The 25,237-nt window shown below is 45.4% G+C and overlaps 1 protein-coding gene across 1 annotated transcript in view; it reads right to left on the reverse strand.

Annotated features, from left to right (window-relative positions):
* ANO2 (anoctamin 2) overlaps positions 1-25,237 on the reverse strand; it is a 207,727-nt gene that overhangs the window by 114,234 nt on the left and 68,256 nt on the right. The window contains exons 10-13 of the mRNA XM_058189662.1: positions 13,213-13,277; positions 8,204-8,338; positions 7,098-7,258; positions 629-711 (exon numbers count right to left, since the gene is read on the reverse strand). Of these exons, the coding sequence (XP_058045645.1) occupies positions 629-711; positions 7,098-7,258; positions 8,204-8,338; positions 13,213-13,277 (444 nt within the window). The remainder of the gene's footprint in view (positions 1-628; positions 712-7,097; positions 7,259-8,203; positions 8,339-13,212; positions 13,278-25,237) is intronic.

Below are 25,237 nucleotides of genomic sequence, written 5' to 3' on the forward strand. Positions count from 1 at the left end.
TAAGTTGCTTCTCTCCTTGATTAGTTTCCACCCGTTGCTTCTTCTCCTGCCCTCAGGTGCTTTGGAGAATAGCTTGACTCCCTCTTCTTTGGGGCAGCCCCTGAGATATTGGAACGCTGCTATCATGTCACCCCTAGTCCTTCACTTTGTTAGATTAGACATACCCAATTCCTGCAACTGTTCTTCATATGTTTTGTCTCCCAGTCCCCTAATCATCTTGGTTGATCTTCCATTCTTATTATAATGACTTTTTTCTGGTTTTCATTTTAGATAAATCCTTCTAGCTTCTAATTACACAGTCCTTGAGGTTTTGTTTTTATTTTTATTTTAAAAAATATATGCGATTTTTATGCCGTTCAACTTTTCAATATTGTTGAATGACACAATAATATTGTTACTCTAATTGAATAGCTTGCCCATTCAAGGTATGGGATCGGCAAATATCGGATTTGAATTTGCAAGCCAAGAGCCTTAATTGCATTTGCTTCGGCAGTTCGGTCCGAAGAACTGAATTACTTGTATTTGGTTTGGGGAAATGAAATCATTGGATCAATTTGAAGAATTGAATGGATTAAAAGTCTAGGGGCACATGAGCAAAAAATGTTTGAACAGTTCCCAAAGCACTTACTTCTTCTTCCTCCAATCCTGTGAGATTCCAGAAATAACTCAATCTCATCTGCAAACGCTTCCAGTTTTCAAGAAACATTGTGGCTGAAATGAAAGAAACACAATTTTGATCATTGTAGGAGAGCTTGGTGTTTAAAATACCCAAATAAGATTGTGTTTCTCACCAACAAGATTCTCTTAAACCCAGTTAAACTCCTGATGGCTACATCGTCTATCTATTTCCCTTTTCTGGAACCTTGCTTATTTCTCTGCCTGTTTACTTAATCCTTATTCTCTGGATCCATGCGAATGAAAGAAAGACTGGCACAGTGACACAACCTTACAACCAGGGGTGAAATCCAGCAGGTTCTGACAGGTTCTGGAGAACCGGTAGTGGAAATTTTGAGCAGTTCGGAGAACCAGTAGTAGAAATTTTGAGTATTTATTTATTTATTTATTTATTTATTTGATCATATTTATATACCGCCCTATCTCCCGAAGGACTCAGGGCGGTTTACAGGCACTTAAAAAACACATAAATACAATATAAAAACAATTAAAAAACTTATTCTAAAAGCCCAATAATTAAAAATATAGGAATAAAACCCAATTTAAAACCCATAAATTTAAAATCTAACTCAATCCTGCGCAATTAAATAAGTATGTTTTAAGCTCGCGGCGGAAGGTCCGAAGGTCCGGAAGCTGACGAAGTCCGGGGGGTAGTTCGTTCCAGAGGGTGGAGCCCCACAGAAGGCCCTTCCTGGGCGTGCCAGACGACATTGCCTCGCTGACGGCACCCTGAGGAGTCCTTCTCTATGAGAGCGCACGGGTCGGTGAGAGGTATCCGGTAGCAGTAGGCGGTCCCGTAAATAACCCGGCCCTATGCCATGGAGCGCTTTAAAGGTGGTCACCAAAACCTTGACGCGCACATTTCTGAGAACTGGCAAATACCACCTCTGGCTGGCCCCGGAGTGGGGAGGGAATGAGGATTTTGCAATATCCTTCTCCTGGAGTGGGGTGGGAATGGAGATTTTGCAGCATCCTTCTCCTGGAGTGGGGTGGGAATGGAGATTTTGCAGTATCCTTCTCCTGGAGTGGGGTGGGAATTAAGATTTTGCAGCATCCTTCTCCTGGAGTGGGTTGGGAATGGAGATTTTGCAGCATCCTTCTCCTGGAGTGGGGTGGGAATGGAGATTTTGCAGCATCCTTCTCCTGGAGTGGGGTGGGAATGGAGATTTTGCAGCATCCTTCTCCTGGAGTGGGGTGGGAATGGAGATTTTGCAGTATCCTTCTCCTGGAGTGGGGTGGGAATTAAGATTTTGCAGCATCCTTCTCCTGGAGTGGGTTGGGAATGGAGATTTTGCAGTATCCTTCCCCCAGGAGTGGGGTGGGAATGGAGATTTTGCAGTATCCTTCTCCTGGAGTGGAGTGGGAATGGAGATTTTGCAGTATCCTTCCCCCAGGAGTGGGGTGGATTGGAGATTTTACAATATCCTTCTCCTGGAGTGGGTTGGGAATGGAGATTTTGCAGTATCCTTCCCGTGCCACACCCACCAAGCCACGCCCACAGAACCGGTAATAAAAAAAATGGATTTCACCACTGCTTACAACCCTTAAACACAATGGTCTCCAAGCAGGGGTGGCATTTACTTACTTTCCCTCCCGGTTCGCAAATGTGGACATGCGTATCTACGCATGTTCAGAGCCTTCTGTGCATGTGCTTTGCTTGTGTGCATGCCTTCCGCGCATGCACCAGCCTCAAAAATGTGCCTAAATAGGATGGCATAGAGCCGGGGCGCGTGGGTGGGGGGCCCACCTGCGATTGCCGCTACCGGTTCAGGCGAACCGGTCCGAACCGGCTGAATACCAACTCTGTCTCCAACCCATGTACGTGAGCTTCAGTTTGAAGGGGCTACTTCCACAGATAGTTTCCAGCCATGGACTGTCCAAGGTTATGAAGTCTGTGGAAGAACCCATAGAGGCTTGGAAGTAACAGGAGTGTCAGGATACATGTCATGTTGAACAATCAGCCATTGAATATTCAGCCATTCCCAGGGGTCTTTCTCTCCCTCTCCCTCCCCCTCCCTCTCCACCCCCTCTCTCTCTCTGGTTTGGGTTACTTGGCTAGAAAAGCACAATAGACAGATTTAACTTGACTAATCTGCAATTAAGAATCATGTGAACATTTCTGAGATGGATTATTTCTACCAAGATTGTATTTATAGCAGCATTTAAACAGTGCTCCTTCCTTCCTTCTTTCTTTCCTTCCTTCCTTCCTTCCTTCCTTCCTTCCTTCCTTCCTTCCTTCCTTCCTTCCTCACTTCTTTCCTTCCCTCCTCCCATCCATCCATCCATCCATTCCTCCCTCTTCTTTCCCTTCCTTTCCCTTCCTTCCCTTTCTCCTCTTCCTTCCTTCCTTCCCTCCCTCTTCTGTCCCTTCCCTTCTCCTTCTGATATTCCTCCTTCCTTCCTTCCTTCGTTCCCTCCCTCCCATCCTCTTAGAAATCGAAAAAAAAAATCCATTAAGCTGACTTGATTGTCACATTCCACCCCAAGTACATCTCTCAACAACTTTGATTTAATTCGGATGCTTCTCAGCAGGGCTTTGTACACTTGGCTGCCCTTCCTTCGTGCCACGTGCTGCAGCACCAAGGAAGCTCCCTAGTCTCACGTCATGGAAATACGCTAAGTTCTCAGGTTTGTGTCCAGAGCCTGACATAATCGGACAACTATAGGTCAAGACAAGAGTTTGTTATAGGTTGCAGGGTAGACCTCCAGGCTTTTCCACAGTCTATTTTTAAAGTCCTCTGAGCTGCTACCCATTAGCAAACTTTGTGGTAATGGCTTCCTTATGTTCATCAAGTCATCTGCAACGCAGCCCTTCTTTTTTTTGCCCTCCTCTCCTCGATGAACTGTCAGTCAGTTTCACCGAGTGACTCATTCTAACGATGCATATGTGTGAAGGAGGGGAGAACTGTGGCTTGAGAGATGATGGTTCCCCCCCACCTAACTTAACTAGAATGTCTTTTCTGCCCTATACAGGCAGTTTTTGGCCTGCCCCAGGGACGGGTTCCAAATCCCGTCGCTACCAGTTTGTTCACGTGCAGATACACGACTCTTCTGCACATGCAAAGAAGCATCTGGGTGGGTGGGAGGCGCCTCCTGCCACTACCGCTACCAGTTCACCCGAGCCGGTGCGATCCGGTAGCAAACCCACCGCTGGCCTGCCCTATGCAGGCAGTCTTGTGGCCACAACTGAGCCGAACGTTTCTTGTCGCTAACCAAAGAAAACTGTTAAGTGAACCTACAACAGCTGTGCTAGGATAATACAGCTGTGTAAGATGGAAAGTGTCAAGGTTCCAAGGAATACATCCCCTTCAGTGAGAACTCCGAGGCAGGCATATTCCTCCAAGAACATTTTATTGGGACTTATCACATTGGCGCAGACTTGATGGAAAACCAGCTCTAAGTTCCTGCCGGTTTTATACCCAATTAAAAGTAAAACGTTGTCACTTCCCCCCAGATTTTCCGGTCACAGGGTTCAATGAGCATGCAGTCCAGGTGCTAGGTGACCTCAGTCTTCACCTTTTGAACACCTGCATGAATGTCCTTGATTCCCAGGGGAAAGAATTTTATTATAGCTACAACACCCTAGTGTTCTGTCCCCTCCCAACCACGACGAAAATGACACGCGAGCTGACTATCTTTGCCAGCAATTTACTCCGACGACAGATAACAGTTCTGGCAACGAACCTGCGATTGCCTGCCAAGTTCTCCTCAGACCAGCATAATTGCAGTGCAGGAATAAACACAAAACAGCATAGCCAAAGCTCCCAAAAGTCTGTTTTTGTCCGTCACGGAGCCCAAAGGCAGCTCCACCCACTTTTATACCCTGTGGGGTGTGGCTCCGTGACTCAGCACTCCCTGAGCTGGCCCCTTCTTTCCTTTTGCTGCGCACGCTTCACTCAGCGTCGCTGCCTTGCATCTAACCACAATTGATTCTCCTCAGCTGGCTCTTGGAGCTCTGCCAGGGAGGAGGAGGAGGGGTCGGGGGAAAGAGGCCATGTCAGCTCCTCCTTCTCCACCTGGCCTGCTTCTGGAATCTGGAGTGGAGCCAGAGAAGAAGATTCTGCAGAGGGAAGCCCTATCGGCTCTTCCCCCTTACTCCCTGAGTCACTCTCAGTCAAGAGGCCCGGCTCGGGAGATGCAGCAGACACAACACCTAGCTATTTCTACACCTCCCACCCTGGGCTCTTCACTCCAGGCTGTCTCAGCCCCGAAGCAACGTGGAAAGAAACCTCCTTAGAGGAAAGGTACAAAAAGAAAATGGCCACAGTTAGGCCAACTTCAGGGTTGACACAAAGAGAGAGGGAGTCGTTCCAGGGAAGGTGATGTCAAAGGATGTTCTGTGTTTTCGAGCTTCCTTTAAAAGCAGTCCCAAGTATATATGTGATGGGTGACTCAGATTCTCTCCAAGAGATGTGGCACCAGCTTCTATGACCTGAGCTTCCACAGGAGAACTCCCATGTTGCACCCTTGTTCTTTGCATCTACTAGGTGCAGAGATGGTATTCAGAAGGTTCTGACCAGTTCTGGAGAACCGGGAGAAGAAATTTTGAGTAGTTCAGAGAACCGGTAAATACCACCTCTGATTGGCCCCGCCCCCATCTATTCTCTGCCTCCCAAGTCCCAGTGTTGTGGTCCACCAGCAGCCTGCGGAGCTGGCAATGGAATCGGACAGCAATGAGGCTGAGGAATAACATGGGCCAGTCCTGGAGGCTGGGGAAGGCTCAGACGAGGGCTCTGTGTCAGAAGAAGAGATGGGGCCAGGGCCATCTGAGAGCGATGCACAGACTCCGGAGCCTCCAGAGGCTGACAGTAGTGAGGCAGAGGAACAGGAGGAGCCTGTTCCTAGTGCACGCATGCGAAGAGCTGCCAGAAGGCAAGAGCAGTTAAAGCAAAAAAGACAACTCCTAAAGCCAGGCGATGATTGGCCCCTCCCATAAGGTTTAAAAGAGTAGTAACAGCTCTTCTTTGTAGGAAAACAATGTTGCTACGATTGTTTCTTGTCAGCATTTACGGTTTCTGAACTTTGTGGAGTTCTTGCCAAGAAAAGCTTTTGGTAGGGTGCCAAAGAAGACAAAGGTTTGTGATAAGGCCGAAGGACTTTTTCTGAAGGACTTTGTTTTGGACTTAATTTGGACGAAGCTGAGAATGAAGTAATTCTCAGCTGTTCTAATAAAATATGTTTGTTTAGGACTGATTGTGTCTGGTAATAATTACTTGGGCCTAGGTGACAACAAAGCGTCTTCAGTTCAGTTCTTCAGAACCAAAGAGGCTTCTTGGATGAGAAGCAAAAACGAAAACAAAAAAATCCCAATCATGACCTGAATGATTGAGAATCTCCCAAGGAAAAAGTTTTTAAAAGCTCAAGCAAGGACTCCTTTCAATTTTTGGTTTTTTTTCCCCTTGAAAACATTTCACTTCTCATCCAAGAAACTTCTTTAGTTCACATCTGAAGAACCAAAGTAGCGTCTTGAATGAGAAGCGGGAAAAAGTCAAGGAAGTCCAGTTGCCTTTTGGAAAGCCACCTTTGGGTTCCTTTGCTATTGTTAGTATCTTTATTTAGTATTCTATGAGTATTTAGCATCCTATGACTATCATTAAGTGTTTATCTTATGATTTATGATTAATGTATTTTTATGATGACTATGATCATGATTTATCACATAGCTTTTATGTACACTGAGAGCTTATGCACTGAACACAAACTCCTTGTGTGTCCAATAACACTTGGCCATTAAAGAACTCTTCTATTCTATTCTATTCTATTCTATTCTATTCTATTCTATTCTAGTCTAGTCTAGTCTAGTCTAGTCTAGTCTAGTCTAGTCTTATTCTTATTCTTATTCTTATTCTTATTCTTATTCTTATTCTTATTCTTATTCTTATTCTATTGTCAGGGTTCATACAGATGCCCTAATTAAATCCTGAGCCTTGAACCAAGCTTCAAAAGAAAGCCAGTTATATATTAGGAGCTCCATGTCAGCACATACCCAAATGAAGCCAACTCTTACCTCACGTAATTTACGGCCCTAATCATGACCCTGTTTCCCCCCTCCCCCCAGGTGTGTCGTCAATCACATTCACCAATGGAGCAATTTCACGGGTTGTAGAAATCACTCCCCTCCAGCTGCTGTGGGTAACCCTGGGAGGCAACCTTGAGAAAGATATGTCTGGAATGTGCTCCTGTCTTTGTCTCCCATGTTGCTTCATCGGTTTCCCATCCCCCTTGCCTATGGCAACTTGAAAGCAGGCCAGGAATGCTTTGCGAGTTGACATCTATTCTATTCTATTCTATTCTATTCTATTCTATTCTATTCTATTCTATTCTATTCTATTCTATTCTATTCTATTCTATTCTATTCTATTCTCTGTTTGTTTTCTCTTTTGGTTTTTACTCAGATATGGAAACATTTGAAGCAAGCTTACCCCAGAGGGCCATGAAAATGGAGAAGAAGACAGTGGCTGGATTATCGAATAAGTGGCTGGCACGTGCGGTTCCACAAGCGGTGCTGAGGTTCCAGTAGTCACATGTCTTGTCACACAAAGGGCACATGGTGAAGGCATTACGTTGGTCACACATCTCCTTGCTAAGAAGAGCAAAGGCCAAAAGATCAGATATCAGCTTCATGCTTTCCAGCTGTTTGCTAGTACAGGTAGCCCTTGACATACAACCATTCATTTAGTGACCATTCAAAGTCCCAAGGGCACTGAAATAAGTGACTTATGACCTTTGTTCACACATGCAATTATTACAACCTCCCTATGGTCACCTGATCAAAACTTAGAGGCTTGGCAACTGGCATGTATTTTTTTAAAAAAAAATTTAAATTTGCATTTATATCCCGCCCTTCTCTGAAGACTCAGGGCGGCTTACACTATGTCAAGCAATAGTCTTCATCCTTTTGTATATTATATACAAAGTCAAGTTATTGCCCCCAACAATCATTTTACCTACCTTATAAAGGATGGAAGGCTGAGTCAACCTTGGGCCTGGTGGGACTTGAACCTGCAGTAATTGCAGGCAGCTGTTGTTAATAACAGACTGTCTTACCAGCCTGAGCCACCAGAGGCCCGTAGGATGGTTGCAGTGTCCCAGGCTCATGTGACAAGCAAAGTCAATGAGCAAGCCAGATTTACTTAATGTATTGTTACTAATTTAACAATGGAAGCGATTCACTTAACAACTGGGTCCTGAAAAGTCGTAAACTGGGGGCAAAGCTCACTTTAAAAAGGTCTTACTTAGCAACAATTGGGCTCCATTGTGGTCGTAAGTCGAGGACTACCTGTACTGATAAATACATTGCTTGGACTCCATTAAGCAGAATGAGCCATGCATTTTCCTAATTCTTGGTCTGCTTTCTTCCTTGCTTATTTTAGATATTGATCATCTTGTATTTCCGCAGTATAATCTAAACCAGGGATCACCAAAATTGAAAACTTTTAAGACTAGCGGAAGCCCAAAACACCAAACAGAGATCAAATGTTTCAATGTTTTTGGGGGGACAAAGCCTATTTAGCGTGTAATAACTCACCTTGGTACATCTTCTTCAATGGTCAGACACCCGTACATAAACACAATAATCCCCACGACAGAGGATGGAATGAGAAACTCCGTATATAACCCCAGCCAGGCAAAATACATTCCGATTTTTTCTCCAAAATACTTTCTAAAGGAAGGAAACATAACACACAGGTAAAAAGGTGAGGTGCAGTTTGCTGCAACTGATCTTCCTTAAAATATGTGGGCGCATTTTTCAGAAAGCATGGGTCCTGTAGGTTTCTCCAGAGATTTTATGCTATAACGGAGAATAATTCATCGATGGAACAGCTTGCTTTCAGAAGTTGTGGATGCTCCATCATTGGAGGCTTTTAAGAAAAGACTGGACAGCCATTTGTCTGGAATGATACAGGGTCTCCTGCTGTGGCAGAAGGTTGGACTAGAAGACCTCCAAGGTCCCTTCCAATTCTATTTTTCTGTTATGTTCTGTTATGTTCTACACTATTCTATTCTGTTCTATTCTACTCTACTCTACTCTACTCTACTCTATTGTACTCTATTCTACTGTTGTGGTCCACCAGCAGCCTGCAAAGCTGGCAACGGAGTTGGACAGCGATGAGGCTGAGGTGAGGCCAGGGCCATCGGGGTGTGAGCTGCAGACTCCAGAGCCTCCAGAGACTGATAGCAGTGAGGCAGAGGAACAAGAGGAGCCTGTTCCTAATGCACATATGAGAAGAGCTGCCAGAAGGCAAGAGCAGCTCAATCAAAGAGGACAACTCAGGAGTAGGGCCAAGAGATGATTGGCCCCTCCCATAAGGCTTAAAACAGACCAGTAACGGCATTTGGGCTTTGCTGGAAAACAATGTTGGTAGCTTCGTCTTCTGCTTCATCCTCATCTTGCATTTATTTTTGTGACTTCTGAACGTTTGCCAAGAAAGGCCTTTGGCAGTTTGTCTAATTGGACCAAGGTTGGTGAGAGAACTAAATAATTTGTATTGGGAGGTATTTGTTTTAATTTGAATTGAACGACGCTGGGAATAAAGTAATTGTCAGCTGTTCGAATAATGTTTGTTTGTTTTTTCATGGACTGAGTTTCCTACTACCTACTTGGGCCTGGGTCACAACACCTACCCTACTCTACTCTTCTCTTCTCTACTCTATTATTCTATTCCATTCATTCCAACCCACCTTTCAAAAAGGTGACTAGACAATTATTTATCTGAAATGGTATTGGGTCTCCTACTCGAGTAGGCGGTTGGACCAGAAGACCTGCAAGGTCCCTTCCAACTGTATTATTCTGTGTTCTAGATATCAAGCTTCACGTTTATGTGGGAATTCTGCTTATCTCCTGCTCTCCTCTCTATTTCTGTTTAAAGACGTCTGGAATTGACCTTAACTCTTGGTGACTTTGCAGACACCCGATGGGCTTTTCTTGGTTATGAAACGGAGGTCATTCATTTTGCCTTCCTCTGGATCAGTGGAGGTATTCAGCCAGTTCAGACCGGTTCGGGCGAACCGGTAGTGGTGACCTGTGGATGGGCCGCCCATCCACCCTGGCGCTATGCCATCCTATTTAGCCACGTTTTCTAAGCCACGCACATGTGTGCAAGCTGCTCACATGAGGAATGTCACACACATGCACGGAATGTTGCACACATGCATGGAAGCTGTGCACACTCACTTTTTTTGGTGCGCAGCAAACCGGTGGTAAATTATGTGCAACCCACCTCTGCTCTAGATGTTTCGATGTTGTTGCTTTTTTTCACAACTTCCTATTGCAACCTCAAGCCCCAGGATTTTCCCCCCCAAAAAAATCAGCTATCCAAGGATTATCTAGGCCAGACCCTGATTAGATTTAAAATCCAGGCAAGGTCAGCCAGCTCATCAGCTATATAGGATTAATACGCAGAAAAACCTGCCTTAATCCTTTTACCAGTTAATTCTAAACCTTCTCTCCCATACCAAAAATAAATAAATAAATAAATAATCTATATTTTTCTGGAACGGTGTAATTTAATTTATCAGGCTGTCGATCAGCGTAGAGGCAAACATGCAAGGATAGAGATTCAGAACTACAATTTATGGTTGTTGTTTTTTTATTCAAAGCAGCCTGAAAAATCGTGGGTGAACAGAGACGCTGTTTAAATCTTCCTTTCTCAGCAAAGGTTATGATTCTGAGTTGACCAAACACAGCTCATAAATGATGGAACGGGGTGATAACAACAGTTTGACTTAGGAATAAAAGGTAAAGGTTCCCCTCGCACATACGTGCTAGTCATTCCCGACTCTAAGAGGCGGTGCTCATCTCCGTTTCAAAACCAAAGAGCCAGCGCTGTCCGAAGACGTCTCCGTGGTCATGTGACTGGCATGACTCAACGCCAAAGGCGCACGGAAGGCTGTTCCCTTCCCACCAAAGGTGATCCCTATTTTTCTACTTGCATTTTTTACGGGCTTTCGAAACTGCTAGGTTGGCAGAAGCTGGGACAAGTAACGAGAGCTCACCCCGTTACATGGCAGCACTAGGGATTCGAACCACCGAGCTGCCGACCTTTCGATTGACAAGTTCAACATCCTAGCCCCTGAGCCACCGCGTCCCTCTGACTTAGGAAAGGAGATCCATAAACATCTTCCCTGGGATTAGTTTAATGGTAAATATAGGATCTCTTTTTCTGATGCTAAGAAATAATCTCCCCTCTCCTGGCGAACCAAGATGATTTAACCCGTCATTAATTTTTTTTTTAATGCCGAGCAAAAGGTAGAAATTATTTGCTGCTTCCGTTATACCTTTGTAGTCATTTGCTTTTTCGCGCAAGGGGGGAAACTTGAAGATTATCATTCTCCTACGGCTTAAAAAAAGAAGAAGCAAGGATATTGCTTTTTTTTTTTTCAAGAGACAATTTGGACTTTCTGGTTTCCCTTGGAAGACGTTTCACTTCTCATCCAAGAAGCTTCTTCAGCTCTGACTGGATGGTGAGGAATGGTTTATATTCCTTGTAGACAGCTAGTCATTTGCATTCCTTTTGGAGAGTCGTTGAGGTGACTCTGAGGACACAGATAAACCTCCAAATGGCCTCAATGACTCTCTAAAACACTGGTTCTCAACCTTTATAGTGCTGCAACCCCTTTAATACAATTCCCCATGATGTGGCAACCCCTTTAATACAATTCCCCACGATGTGGCGACCCCAACCGTAAAATTATTTTCGTTTTGAATTTATCGTGCCTGAAGCAGTATTGGCTAGCGATCTGAACTGCTTGTGATTGCCTTGAGGACAGAGGCATTAAAGCGGAGACTCCTCCCCTATTACGTTTATCGCGCCTGAAGCCAGATTAGGCTAGCGATTGGGAGTGATTGCAGCTGGCTTGAGAGGGAGACATCAGAGCAAAGATTTCTCTCTTTTTTAATTCATCGCGCCTGAAGCCGAATTCAGCTAGCGATTTGAAGAGCCTGCAGCTGGCTTGTGGAGTCAACCATCGGAGCGCGATTCTTCGACTCGCAAGTATACTTCCCATATTTCCGATGGTCTTAGGCGACCCCTGGCAAATCGTCATTCGACCCCCAACGGGGTCCCGACCCACAGGTTGAGAACCACTGCTCTAAAAGGATGCAAATGACCAGCTGTCTGCAAGGAGTATCAATCCTTCCATTTCCCACCATCTCCAGTCTACACAGTCCTTTCAACAGTTCCAAGAAGGCTCCACACCCATTTGCACCACTCAGGTGACCCTGAGGACACAGGTAAACCTCTAGGTGGCCTCAACAACTCTCTAAAGGAATGCAAATGACCAGCTGTCTGCAAGGAATATAAATCCTTCCATTCCCCAGAGATAAGAAGTGAAACGTCTTCAAGGAAAAACAAAGAAAGTCCAGTTGTCCCAAAGGTGCTTTTTCAAGAGGCAACTGGACTTGACCTTTCACTTCTCATCCAAGAAGCTTCTTCAGCTCTGACTGGACCGTGGGGAATGGAAGGATTGATACTCCTTGCAGACCGCTGGTCATTTGCATCCTTTTAGAGGGTCGTTGAGGCCACCTGGAGGTTTATCTTTGTTCTCAGGGTCTCACCTGAGTGGTGCAAATGGGGTGTGGAGCCTTCTGGGAACTGTTGAAAGGACTGTGTTGTAGACCGGAGATAGAGGATGTCGTCTCTCTCCCCTCTCTGTTGATAGCGGGCTATTCAATTTTGAAATAGATGCCCTCTTTGACCCCTCTTTCAAACCCAAGGTCCTCTCTGTCCAAAATGTGGACAAAAAAGTGCAAAAAGCACCTTTGGGACAACCATGACCTGGGTAACTGAGAATCTCCATAGACAAACCATGTTGTTGTACTGGAGAAGTGAGATTTTGCAATAGCCTAGTTCAGGGGTCTGGAAACTTGGCTCCTTTAAAACTTGTGGACTTCAACTCCCAGAGTTCCTCAGCCAGCAAAAAAAAAAAAAAGCTGGCTGAGGAATTCTGGGAATTGAAGTCCAAGTTTGCAGACCCCTGGCCTAGTTGGTTAGATTGTGTCATCAACACAATAACATGAATTTGAGCAAACTCCAGGAGACGGGGAGGACAAGGTGGGGTGACTCTGCCATGCTATGGTCCATGGGGTTGCCAAGAGTCAGACATGACTTAGTGACTGAACAACAGCAACAACTATCATCCTCATCATCATTGTTTAACGACCCCATAATAATCCCTTGCGGGGTGGAGTCTGGGCAACCGAATGGAGTTGAGTGGCCAGATGCCCTTCTCGTAGCCAATGCGGAGTTTTATTCAGCAGATATATTCTCCTTGTGCCCAGAAAGAGAAATATCTGCCTCTATCTGGGATCGAACTCACCGCCTCCTGAATGTGAGGCGAGAGCTCTACCTCTAGGCCGCCGCACCACTCTAACAACAGCAACAACCATGGTGATGTAAAAAGAGAGGCAACTATGCAAGATCCACGTATGAGACTAATGCCCAGTAGTTTTATGTGACACGCATTATAGAGACTATTACAGATATCTATTTTATTTATTTATTATTTAATTATTTAAATTAACCAAGGGAGTTTTACCTTACGAGGTCAATAGGCTGAAATTTGTAAAACGCTCCATATCGTGCCCACTCTTGATATAATAGCTAAGAGAAAGAGAGGAAAACAGACAAACAAAAACAGATTATTATTATTATTATTATTATTATTATTATTATTATTATTATTATTATTATTATTATTATTATTATTATTATTATTATTATTAATTAGATTTCTAGACCGCCCTTCTCCCGAAGGACTCAGGGCGGTATATAGCCAAGATAAAACATAAACCATGTACAATTAAAAATGAATTAAGAAACTTATTATACAGTTGGCCGAAAAATTAAAATATTTAAAAATCTAAAAACCCCAATTTAAAACATGAATAGAATTTAAAATTTAAAAATCTAGACAATTTAAAAGAAAAGCCCTAAGCCAGCTCCGCGCGAATGAACAGATGAGTTTTCAATTCGCGGCGAAAGGTCTGAAGGTCAGGTATTTGGCGTAAACCAGGGGGAAGCTCGTTCCAGAGAGTAGGAGCCCCCACAGAGAAGGATCTTTCCCTGGGGGCCACCAGCTGACATTGTTTGGCGGACGGCACCCTGAGAAGTCCCTCTCTGTGTGAGCGTACGGGTCGGTGGGAGGCATGGGGTAACAGCAGGCAGTCCCGTAAGTACCCAGGCCCCAAGCCATGGAGCGCTTTGAAGGTGGTAACCAAAACCTTGAAATGCACCCGAAAGGCAACAGGTAGCGAGGGCAGTCTGCGCAGGAGAGGTGTTACATGGGAGCTACGTGGAACTCCCTCTATCACCCGCGCAGCTGCGTTCTGGACCAACTGAAGCCTCCGAGTGCATCTCAAGGGGAGCCCCATGTAGAGAGCATTGCAATAATCCAGGCGAGAGGTAACGAGAGGATGAGTGACTGTGCATAAGGCATCCCGATCGAGGAAGGGGCGCAACTGGCGAACCAGGCGAACCTGATAAGGATTGCATAGCGGGATCGTTCTTCAGAATAAGCAAGCGTTCAATGCGGTACTACCTGCAAAAGGGGGGGGGTGTCTGTGCATTGGAACATGCACCTTTTAAGATAGTTTTTTTAAAAATTAATTTATAATACGACCTGCAAAGAGAATACAAAAGTAAATATTAGGGAAATTAGGGAAGGAAAAAGGGAAGTGGATAGTGGGGGAAAGGAAGGGGAAAAGAAAGAAAAAGCCATTGACTTCCGACTCCTTTGGGTCAATAAAATAAGACATTAACATCTACCCTGGGGTGAAATGCTCCCGGTTCAGACCGGATTGCCCGATCCGGTAGGGATGGCAGTGGGTGGTTCGGAAAACCGGTAGCAAAAATCCCTCTCCCCCCCCCCATGCCTAGCTGAGCCACGCGATCATCAGAGGTTTATTTTTTTATTTTTAAAAGCATTTTTTCTTCAGCTGAAAAAATGCTTTTAAAAGTAAAAAAAAAAAAAAGCCTCTGATGATCGCGCGGCTCAGCTGGGATCATCAGAGCCCTTTAAAAGCATTTTTTCTACAACCTCTTCGGCCGAAGAGGTTGTAAAAAAATGCTTTTCAAAGGTTCTGACGATCCCAGCTGAGTTGCCTGGCGTCAGAGGCTATTTTTTTCTTTTAAAGGAAAAAAAAGGCTTTTAAAAGAAAACAAAAGTCTCCGATGATCAGGCAACTCAGCTGGGATCGTCAGAACCTTTGAAAAGCATTTTTTTACAACCTCATCAGGCGAAGAGGCTGTAGAAAAAATGCTTTTAAAAGTGTAAAAAGAAAAAAAGTTGGCCACGCCCACCCAGTCACATTACCCCACCCCACCCCAAGCCATGCCCACAGAACCGGGAGTAACAAATTTTACATTTCACCACTTTATATTATTTCATAATAATATAAACTAGCCCTTTCTATAAAAACAAATCTATCTAATCGTAAAACCCAAAATCAAAGTTTCATTCCCCTCCCCCCCAAGCACAAAGCCCAGAAGCAGTTTCCAAGGAGAAATGAAAGTATTTTTTTTCCTTTAATCAAAACAGTCAATTTAGCCATCTCTGCTAACTTCTTCAGTTTTTGCAGCCATTCATTCAGTGGTGGGTTTCAACCAGTGTAACAACCGGTTCGGTTCGCACACACGCTTTGAGCGCTGATGTGGCTCTCAATGAAATCGAGTTTGACACCCCTGATCTATACCTTATCTGGAGTGTGCTGGCTTCCTCTTATGTCACCAATTAAAAGTAAGAAATTTATATATACTTGCTCCAAACTTTGCTCAGGGTTTTTCCAATTTTATGGGAAGACCCATCTTTGTTCAGGTGAATAAATGTGCCAGAGAGAGAGAGAGAGAGAGAGAGAGAGAGAGGAAGGGAGAGGGAGAGGGGGGAGAAAGGGGAGAGAAAGAGAGGGAGAGGAGGGAGGAAGAGAGAGAAAGAGAGAAAGGGAGGGAGGGAGGGAGGGAGGGAGGGAGGGAGGGAAGGAGGAAGAGAGAGGGAGGGAGGGAGAGAAAGAGAGGGAGGGAGAGAAAGAGGGAGGGAGAGAGGGAGGAAGGGAGGGAGGGAGAGAAAGAGAGAGAGGGAGGGAGGGAGAGAAAGAGAGGGAGAGAGAGAGAGAAAGGGGAGAGAGATGGGAGAGAGGAAGGAGAGGGAGAGAGGGAGGGAGAGGAGAAGGGAGAGAGGGAGAGAGAAAGGGGAGGGAGGGAGGAGGGAGAAAAGAAAGGGATAGGGAGGAGGGAGGGAGAAGGGAGAGAGAGAGAGGGAGGAGGGAGGAAAGAGAGAAAGAGAGAAGGAGGGAGGGAGGGAGAGGGAGAGGGAGAGAGGGAGAAGGGAGAGAGAGAGGGAGGAGGGAGGAGGAGGGAGAGAAAGAGAGAGAGGAGGGAGGGAGAGGGAGAGAGGGAGAGAGAGAGGGAGAAGGGGAGAGATGGGAGAGAGGAAGGAGAGGGAGAGAGGGAGGAGAGGGAGAAGGGAGAGAGGGAGAGAGAAAGGGGAGGGAGGGAGGAGGAGAAAGGGGAGAGAGAGAGGAAAGGGGAGAGAGATGGGAGAGAGGAGAGGAGAGGAGAGAGAGAGGAGAGGAGGGAGGAGGAGAGGAGAGGGAGGGAGAGAGAGAGGGGGGAGGGAGGGAGAGGGAGAGAGGGAGAGAGAGAGGGAGAGAGAGAAAGAGGGAAGGAAGGAACGAGAGAGAAAATTTGGACTCCATCTCTTTGTTCGCACTGAGCCACACCTGATCCCTGCTTCACAGCAGTACCAACGATTAGCAACAAGGGAAATATTAGCACTTGATTCCAGTCTGGATTAAACTGCAAAAGATGTGAATTCAGACCTGAGACTTCCATTTTCTATTTGACCTTGGGTTCTAAATATTATAATAATAAGCCCAGATGAGTCCTTCCTGCATATGTCAAATCCCTAGAATAGGAGAAGAGGAGGAGCTGTAAAAGATGAAGCATGTTATTGAAAAGCGAAGTATCCTTGTTACATAAAACCAAATTGATTTTCTCTCTCTCTCTATCTGGAACATCATCATCCATCGTCTTAATAGCACTGTCAATATTAGCCCCACTCGCGAAGTCATTCTGACCGCTTAGAAGCTGCCGTATGATTAATTAGAATAACGGGACAGGTTGTCCTCGAATTATGACCGTAATGGAGCCTGACCATCGGAGTCATAAGTCGTGATGGTCGTAAAAATCAAGACTGATTTGATTTCACGACCTTTGTGGTGGTCAATTAAGCAAACGCTAATGGTTTGCTACGGGCACGATTTTGCCGGGGGGAAAAATGCCAGCTTTCAGCAAAACCGATGTTAAATATCGTCACATGATTGTAGGACATTATAGCTGCTTGCTGATCACCTAAAGTGATCAACCATACGTTGAGTGTTATCTGTACTGAACCAGCCTTAGTAAGAATCAAGAATGAAACACAATGGAGAGGCTGCTTATATACAACTGTAGTTTTTCCAGTTGTCATCTACTGTACACATTCCCATGTGCCAGACCTGGTTTTGCCCAGAACACAGTTTGGAACGCTGGAGCGTTGAGAAAATTTCACTCCCAAAGGTATGTTTCTCATACTTTTCTTTTTTTATTTATTTTATTTATATCCCATCTATCTGTTCGGAGGACCACTTGGAAGAGATACCAAAAAGTCTCAAATGAAGCAAGGATTGCTAAAGAAATGCCCTTGCTTTCTAAACTGGGCAACCATGTCTGTCTGTAGGTCTCATCTGGAGGCTATCTTGTAGATTTGAACCCCAAATTTCATACACAGATCTCATGCCCAATTTTCTAGCCATAATTTTTCTTATCAATTACACTGACTCTTATCTATCTATCTATCTATCTATCTATCTATCTATCTATCTATCTATCTATCTATCTATCTATATATCTATCTGCCTATCTGCCTATCTATCTATCTATCTATCTATCTATCTATCTATCAATCATCTATCTATCAATCATTTATCTGCCTATCTATCCATCATCCATCCATTCATCCATTTAATCTTGCCGTTATTGTTTTTACAAATAACTTAAGACAGCAAACATATCCAACACACCTTCTTCCTCCTATTTTCTCCCACAATAACAAACCTGTGTGGTAGGTTGGGCTGAGAGAGAGCTGGCTTTGATGGCTAAGGCGGGACTAGATCTCAAAATCTCCCGGTGATTGGCCCAAAGTCAACCAGCTGGCTTTGATCGCTAAGGCAGGACTAGAACTCAAAATCTCCCGATGATTGGCCCAAAGTCACCCAGCTGGCTTTGATGGCTAAGGCGGGACTAGAGCTCAAAATCTCCCGGTGATTGGCTCAAAGTCAACCAGCTGGTTTTGATGGCTAAGGCGGGACTAGAACTCAAAATCTCCCGATGATTGGCCCAAAGTCAACCAGCTGGCTTTGATCGCTAAGGCGGGACTAGAACTCAAAATCTCCCGATGATTGGCCCAAAGTCAACCAGCTGGCTTTGATCGCTAAGACGGGACTAGAACTCAAAATCTCCCGATGATTGGCCCAAAGTCACCCAGCTGGCTTTCATGGCTAAGGCGGGACTAGAGCTCAAAATCTCCTGGTGATTGGCTCAAAGTCAACCAGCTGGCTTTGATGGCTAAGGCAGGACTAGAACTCAAAATCTCCCGATGATTGGCCCAAAGTCAACCAGCTGGCTTTGATCGCTAAGGCAGGACTAGAACTCAAAATCTCCCGGTGATTGGCTCAAAGTCAACCAGCTGGTTTTGATGGCTAAGGCGGGACTAGAACTCAAAATCTCCCGATGATTGGCCCAAAGTCAACCAGCTGGCTTTGGTCGCTAAGGCGGGACTAGAACTCAAAATCTCCCGATGATTGGCCCAAAGTCAACCAGCTGGCTTTGATCGCTAAGACGGGACTAGAACTCAAAATCTCCCGATGATTGGCCCAAAGTCACCCAGCTGGCTTTCATGGCTAAGGCGGGACTAGAGCTCAAAATCTCCTGGTGATTGGCTCAAAGTCAACCAGCTGGCTTTGATGGCTAAGGCAGGACTAGAACTCAAAATCTCCCGATGATTGGCCCAAAGTCAACCAGCTGGCTTTGATCGCTAAGGCAGGACTAGAACTCAAAATCTCCCGATGATTGGCCCAAAGTCACCCAGCTGGCTTTGATGGCTAAGGCGGGACTAGAACTCAAAATCTCCCGGTGATTGGCTCAAAGTCAACCAGCTGGCTTTGATGGCTAAGGCGGGACTAGAACTCAAAATCTCCCGATGATTGGCCCAAAGTCATCCAGCTGGCTTTGATTGCTAAGGCGGGACTAGAACTCAAAATCTCCCGATGATTGGCCCAAAATTACCCAGCTGGCTTTCATGGATAAGGTAGAACTAGAGCTCAAAATCTCCCGGTGATTGGCTCAAAGTCAACCAGCTGGCTTTGATGGCTAAGACGACACTAGAACTCAAAATCTCCCGATGATTGGCCCAAAGTCACCCAGCTGGCTTTGATGGCTAAGGCGGGACTAGAACTCAAAATCTCCCGGTGATTGGCTCAAAGTCAACCAACTGGCTTTGATGGCTAAGGCGGGACTAGAACTCAAAATCTCCCGGTGATTGGCCCAAAGTCAACCAACTGGCTTTGATGGCCAAGGCGGGACTAGAACTCAAAATCTCCTGGTGATTGGCCCAAATTACCCAGCTGGCTTTCATGGATAAGTAGAACTAGAACTCCGGATCCCCTAACCCTAACCCTAACCCTAAACCTAACCCTAACCCTAATTTGTACTAAGCTGAGAATGAAGTAATTCTCAGCTGTTCTAATAAAATATGTTTGTTTAGGACTGATTGTGTCTGGTAATAACTACTTGGGCCTGGATCACAACAAGTTTCTAATCCGGTGTCTTAACTTTAACTTTAACTTTAACTTTAACTTTAAGTTTATTTCAATTCTATACCACCCTTCTCCCAAAGGACTCAGGGTGGTTTACAGCCAGGATAAAACAACGAAATACAAAAATTAAGAACAAATTTAAAAGACAAATATTCGAATTTGGCTAGAAACTATAAAATCCAATAAAAACCCCATTTAAAAAACCATTAGATCCAGCTGGCTCTCAATGATAACTGTATAACATGATCACATATGTATAGGGGTGGGCTTCAAAAAATTTAGCAAGGGGCTCTCTGCCCGGTTGCTGGATGGGCGTGTCCATGATGGGCGTGGCCTAGTCGGCCTCCTGCACCATGGCGGCGGGGTGTGTGTGTCATTTTTACCCTCCCTGAGGTCTGAAGGCTTTTCTTGAGCCTCTGGGAGGGCAAAAGTGGCCTCCCCAGGCTCTGGAGGTTGGAAAATGGCCCGTTTCCAGCCTTCTGAACTTCCGGTAGGCCTATTTTTCACCCTCCCTGAGCCTCCGTGCACATCCTGCACTTACCTGCATCCAAAACAGGCTGTGTGGGGACTCTTGGGAGGGGAGGGGCAGGATGGGAGGGTGGGGCCAGGCAGGAGTGGGATTTGGGGGTTCTCTGAACTGCACAGAATCTTATTAAGGGACTGGAGGCTAAAACATATGAAGAACGATTGCAGGAACTCGGTATGTCTAGTTTAATGAAAAGAAGGACTAGAGGAGACCTGATAGCAGTGTTCCAATATCTCAGGGGTTGCCACAAAGAAGAGGGAGTCAAACTATTCTCCAAAGCACCTGAGGGCAGGACAAGAAGCAATGGGTGGAAACTGATCAAGGAAAGAAGCAACTTAGAACTAAGGAGAAATTTCCTGACAGTTAGAACAATTAATCAGTGGAACAATTTGCCTGCAGAAGTTGCGAATGCTCCAACACTGGAAATTTTTAAGAAAATGTTGGATAGCCATTTGTCTGAAATGGTGTAGGGTTTTCTGCCTGGGCAGAGGGTTGGACTAGAAGACCTCCAAGGTCCCTTCCAACTTTGATAATATTATTATTATTATTATTGTTGTTGTTGTTGTTGTTGTTATTGTTATTGTTATTATCATCATCATCTAGAGGTCCTCCTGAACCCCTGCGAACCCCCAGCAACTCACCCCTGGATATGTAGTATTTGGTTTTTTGGTTTATGATGTTCTCCCCTCTTTCTTTACGAGGACGTTATCTTTTAAATGAAGTGAATGTAAGATTCCGATTTTGCTCAGGCAAATATCTCCGGAGCTAAATGAACATTGGTAGGGAGAACATGAGCTGCACATCATGTTCCTTTGTGAGGATGTCTGGCCTGCTTCTATCACACAGGCTCTTTTTCCCTGATGAGAATGTGAAGAAGGTTCAATAGGATTTACCTTTTGCCGGATGAGCTGGTCCATAAATCTTAATCAACAGCCCTTCCTTTCCAAAGTAATGCAAGCCAGATGCCCGCTGGCTGTCCACCTTGGAAAGAAAGTGGAGGCCACTGTATTGCTGGCAGGGGACAAAAGTTGCATCTGTATTTTTAAAGGGCCACCAGCGAAAGGAGAGGCCGGTAGAAAACAACGATGGAGAAACCCCTCTCTCTTCCTTTTAAAAATCTGATCTGGGCAATCCAGGAAATTGAAGCCCGAAACTATTCAGGTTCAGATAGAAAACAGATGATCTTATGCACAGAGAATCTACGGTCGGAGCTTCACAGCCCAGCTCGGGGAACACATGTCAGCAATCCATGCACCATCTCAAGGGAGGGTGGGTGGGGGAACTTTTTATGCTTTGGATATTTAACACTTCCCCAGGGGATAAAAAGAAGAGCAGTCCTACTGGAATATTTTTCCAGGCAACTTACAGCAGTGGTGGGTTTCACATTTTGTTACCACCGGTTCGCTGCGCGCACCTTCCATACATGTGCCTGGCCTTCCGTGCATGTGCGCAACTTCCATGAATGCGCCTGGCCTCAAAAACGTGCCTAAATAGGATGGCATAGCAGCGGGGTGGGTGGGCAGGCCTACCCGGATCTCCGCTACCGGTTCACTCGAACCGGCCTGAACCAGCTAAATACTCAAAGGTGTCCCCCTCCACTATCATATCCATCCCACTTATATCCTACTAGTCCTTCTGATTTAGCTACTCTTTTAGTATTTCGTTGTCCAGTTGCACTGATGCACAACCTCCCCTTCACATAGGAAGATGTAGTTCCTTCTCGCAGGAGTGTCAACTTCGAAATGTGCCTATGCTGTCACAACCATCTTTTCGTTTCTCATCTTGCCACAGACTATGGAGGCGGGGGGGGAGGGAAAGGGTTGGAATTTTACCCCCAGATGGCAACAAGAAACCAATCTGTGGGAACTGTTGTGTCTTGCCCGCTTTCACCGCAGCCGGGGCCTTCTTATCTGCTTCCGAACGCTGAGGAATGTCCTAGTATGCCTCCCGGCCCCAGCCCTGGCTCCATGCCCAGACAGGCTGAGGAGGAAGAAGTACCTCCAGCCCCCAGCTCTGGCTCCATGCCCAGGCAAACGGAGCAACTAGACCCCTCCCCCACAGCATGTGAGCCTGAGGAAGGTCAATTACCAACAGCTGCAGACTGGAGTGACCCTCGCTTCAGAAGAATTGATAGGCGGCGGCGACAGAAGGAAGGGAGGGGCAGGCCTGGATAAGTGCTGAGTCATGGAGCCACACCCCATGGCCTATATAAAGGATCTGCTTTCTGGCATTCTCTGAGTCAGGCAAAGTCTAACATATCTTGCTGAAGTCACTTTCTGGTCTCCTGCCTGCCTTGAGAACTTTGCTAGGACTTTGGCAGAGCTGCAGAGGCACGGCTGATTCGGATTTCCCTGACCCGGCCGTCAGCGGAGGAGTGGGACACGGCAGGGAACCAAGGTCATTTCAACAAAGGTTTGGGAGTGACTTGAAGGAGTTGCCATAGAAACACTAGAACACCTAACTGGACAATTTGACCTGGCTGAAGGAGGGGAGAAAAGAATCTATTCTTTAATCAGGTGAAAACCGTAGGAAATAACTAGAGTTGGTTTTGCTTCATTAGTGCCGAAATGATGTACTCAATAAAGTTATGCTTAAAGAGTTCTGATCGTCTCGACTTGCTGGCTTGGGTTCGTCAGTCGGAACCATGACAAGGGGTCTCTTTGATTCCATTTTATCCTTTCATGGCTTTTCTGCACCCCTTAGTGTTGTGGTCCTCCAGCAGCCTTGGGAGTTGGCAATGAGTCAGACAGCAATGAGGCAGAGGTGGGGCCAGGACCATCGGGGAGTGAGGTGCAGATTCCAGAGCCTCCAGGGACAGACAGTAGTGAGGAAGAAGAACAGGAGGAGCTTGTTCCTAATGCATGCATGACAAGAGCTACCAGAAGGCAAGACCAGCTCAAGAAAAGAGGACTTGGGAGTAGGGCCAAGAGATGATTGGCCCCTCTCATAAGGCTTAAAACCGACCAGCAATGGTGTTTGGGCTTTGCCGGAAAACAACATTGGTAGCTTCGTCTTCTGCTTCGTCTACGTCTTGCATTTATTTTTGTGACTTTTGCCACGAAAGGCCTTTGGCAGTTTGCCTAATTGGACCAAGCTTTGCGATAGGACTGAGGAATTGTGTTGGGAGGAATTTGCTTTAATTTAGTTGAACTACACAGGGAATGAAGTAATGCTCAGCTGTTTGAATCAAGTTTGTTTGCTTTTTCACAAACCGAGTTTCCTACTGCCTACTGGGGCCTGGGTCACAACACTTAGTAGCAAACACTACTTTCTCCTTTCCTTCAGCTACAAAAATCCAAAGAAGAATTAGCAGCAGCAAAGAACTAGAGTTCTCTGTGTGCTTTTGCTACAGCCCACCGGCGGTCGCCTGGATTTTTGTAGCTCTGTTAAGAATAGCACTTTTTGGGAGGTAACGATTCATGATGAAGTGTTAGAAATTCTGTTTACATATAGCACCGCAGAGCAAAATAAGAGTACAGTCACAAAGTGCTTAACTGCTGAACTATTTTTAACTGTAAGTGTAAGCAGGAAACAGGAAACACATGCAGACAAGTGCAGACAAACCCAGAAGTGAGAACACAGCAACAGACAGCAAATGCAAGGAAGCTGAAGAAAGCATGGGCCACCTAGGTAGCTGTTGCAAGAAGTAGCAACAATAGTGCATTGGAAGATATGTAAGAAATGCCATTTGCCAGCAAGGGAAGAACTGGTGGGATCACAAAATAGACATAGTAGTAGAAAAATGAAGATATTAAAGTTCTCTGGGACTTTAGATTTGAAACACACAAGCACCTACCACACAATCCCCCAGACTTAACAACTGTGGATAAGGAAAACAAAAAAAGTTCAGAGATTGGACATTGCAGAACTTGGCGATGGCAGAATAGAAGAGGAAAAGAAGAGAAAGAACTGGAGAAAGAACACATGCAGACATGAGCAAATTGCAAAACGTAAAAGACCTGCAAATAGAAGTAGAATAAGTGTGGCAAAAGAAAGCAAAGATATTACCCATAGTAATAGGGACCTTATAAGGGATGCAGTGGCTCAGGGGCTAGGATGCTGAGCTTGTTGATCGAAAGGTCGGCAGTTTGGCGGTTCGAATCCGTAGCGCTGCCGTGTAACAGGGTGAGTTCCCGTGACTTATCCCAGTTTCTGCCAACCTAGCAGTTTCGAAAGCACGTAAAATGCAAGTAGAAAAATAGGGATCACCCTTTGTGGGAAGGTAATAGCGTTCCGTGCGCCTTTGGCATTGAGTCATGCCGCCCACATGACCACGGAGACGTCTTTGAACAGCGCTGGCTCTTCGGCTTTGAAACTGAGATGAGCACCGCCTCCTAGAGTCTAGAACGACTAGCATGTATGTGAGAGGGGAACCTTTACCTTTTAATAGGGGCCTTGGGGGGCAATCCCAAAACATCTGAAGCATAATGCGAACCCCATAGGCATTGACAAAATCACCATCAGTCAATTGCAAAAGGTGGCTCTATTTGAACAGTTTACATCCTGCGACTATGTCGATCACACCGTCAAACATCCAGATCTGCTTATCCCAGGTCCTTGGGAAGGACTTGATAAATCGATAAAAATGCCAAATCCACTCTGAGCATTTGGCTGACTGCAACGAACCGTTATAGCAATTACAGAACTTGATAGATGAATAGAAATACCGAATCCGGTCTAAACATCTGCCTGATTGTGTGATGAATACACTGACTCCAAACCTGATTAAAAACTGGACATCTCTCAGAAATGATCAATTACCTGGCTTTTGGCTCAGATACCTGAGTAGCTTATATCTAATTATAGCTAAACAGCTAAATGAAGTATTGCATACAGGAAACAGCAATGACTGGTTAAAAGGTAAAGGTTCCCCTCCAACATATGTGCTAGTCATTCCCGACTCTAGGGGGTGGTGCTCATCTCCGTTTCAAAGCTGACGAACCAGTGCTGTCCAAAGACATCTCTGTGGTCACATGGCCGGCATGACTCAAAGCCAAAGGTGCACGGAACACTGTATCCTTCCCACCAAAGGTGGTCCCTATTTTTCTATGTGCCTTTTTTACGTGCTTTTGAACTGCTAGGTTGGCAGAAGCTGGGACAAGTAACGGGAGCTCACCCCGTTACATGACACTAGGGCTTCTAACCACTGAACTGCCGACCTTTTGATTGACAAGCTCAGCATCTTA

This window comes from Ahaetulla prasina, chromosome 7 (genome assembly GCF_028640845.1).
Source record: "Ahaetulla prasina isolate Xishuangbanna chromosome 7, ASM2864084v1, whole genome shotgun sequence".
NCBI classification, from domain to species: domain Eukaryota; kingdom Metazoa; phylum Chordata; class Lepidosauria; order Squamata; family Colubridae; genus Ahaetulla; species Ahaetulla prasina.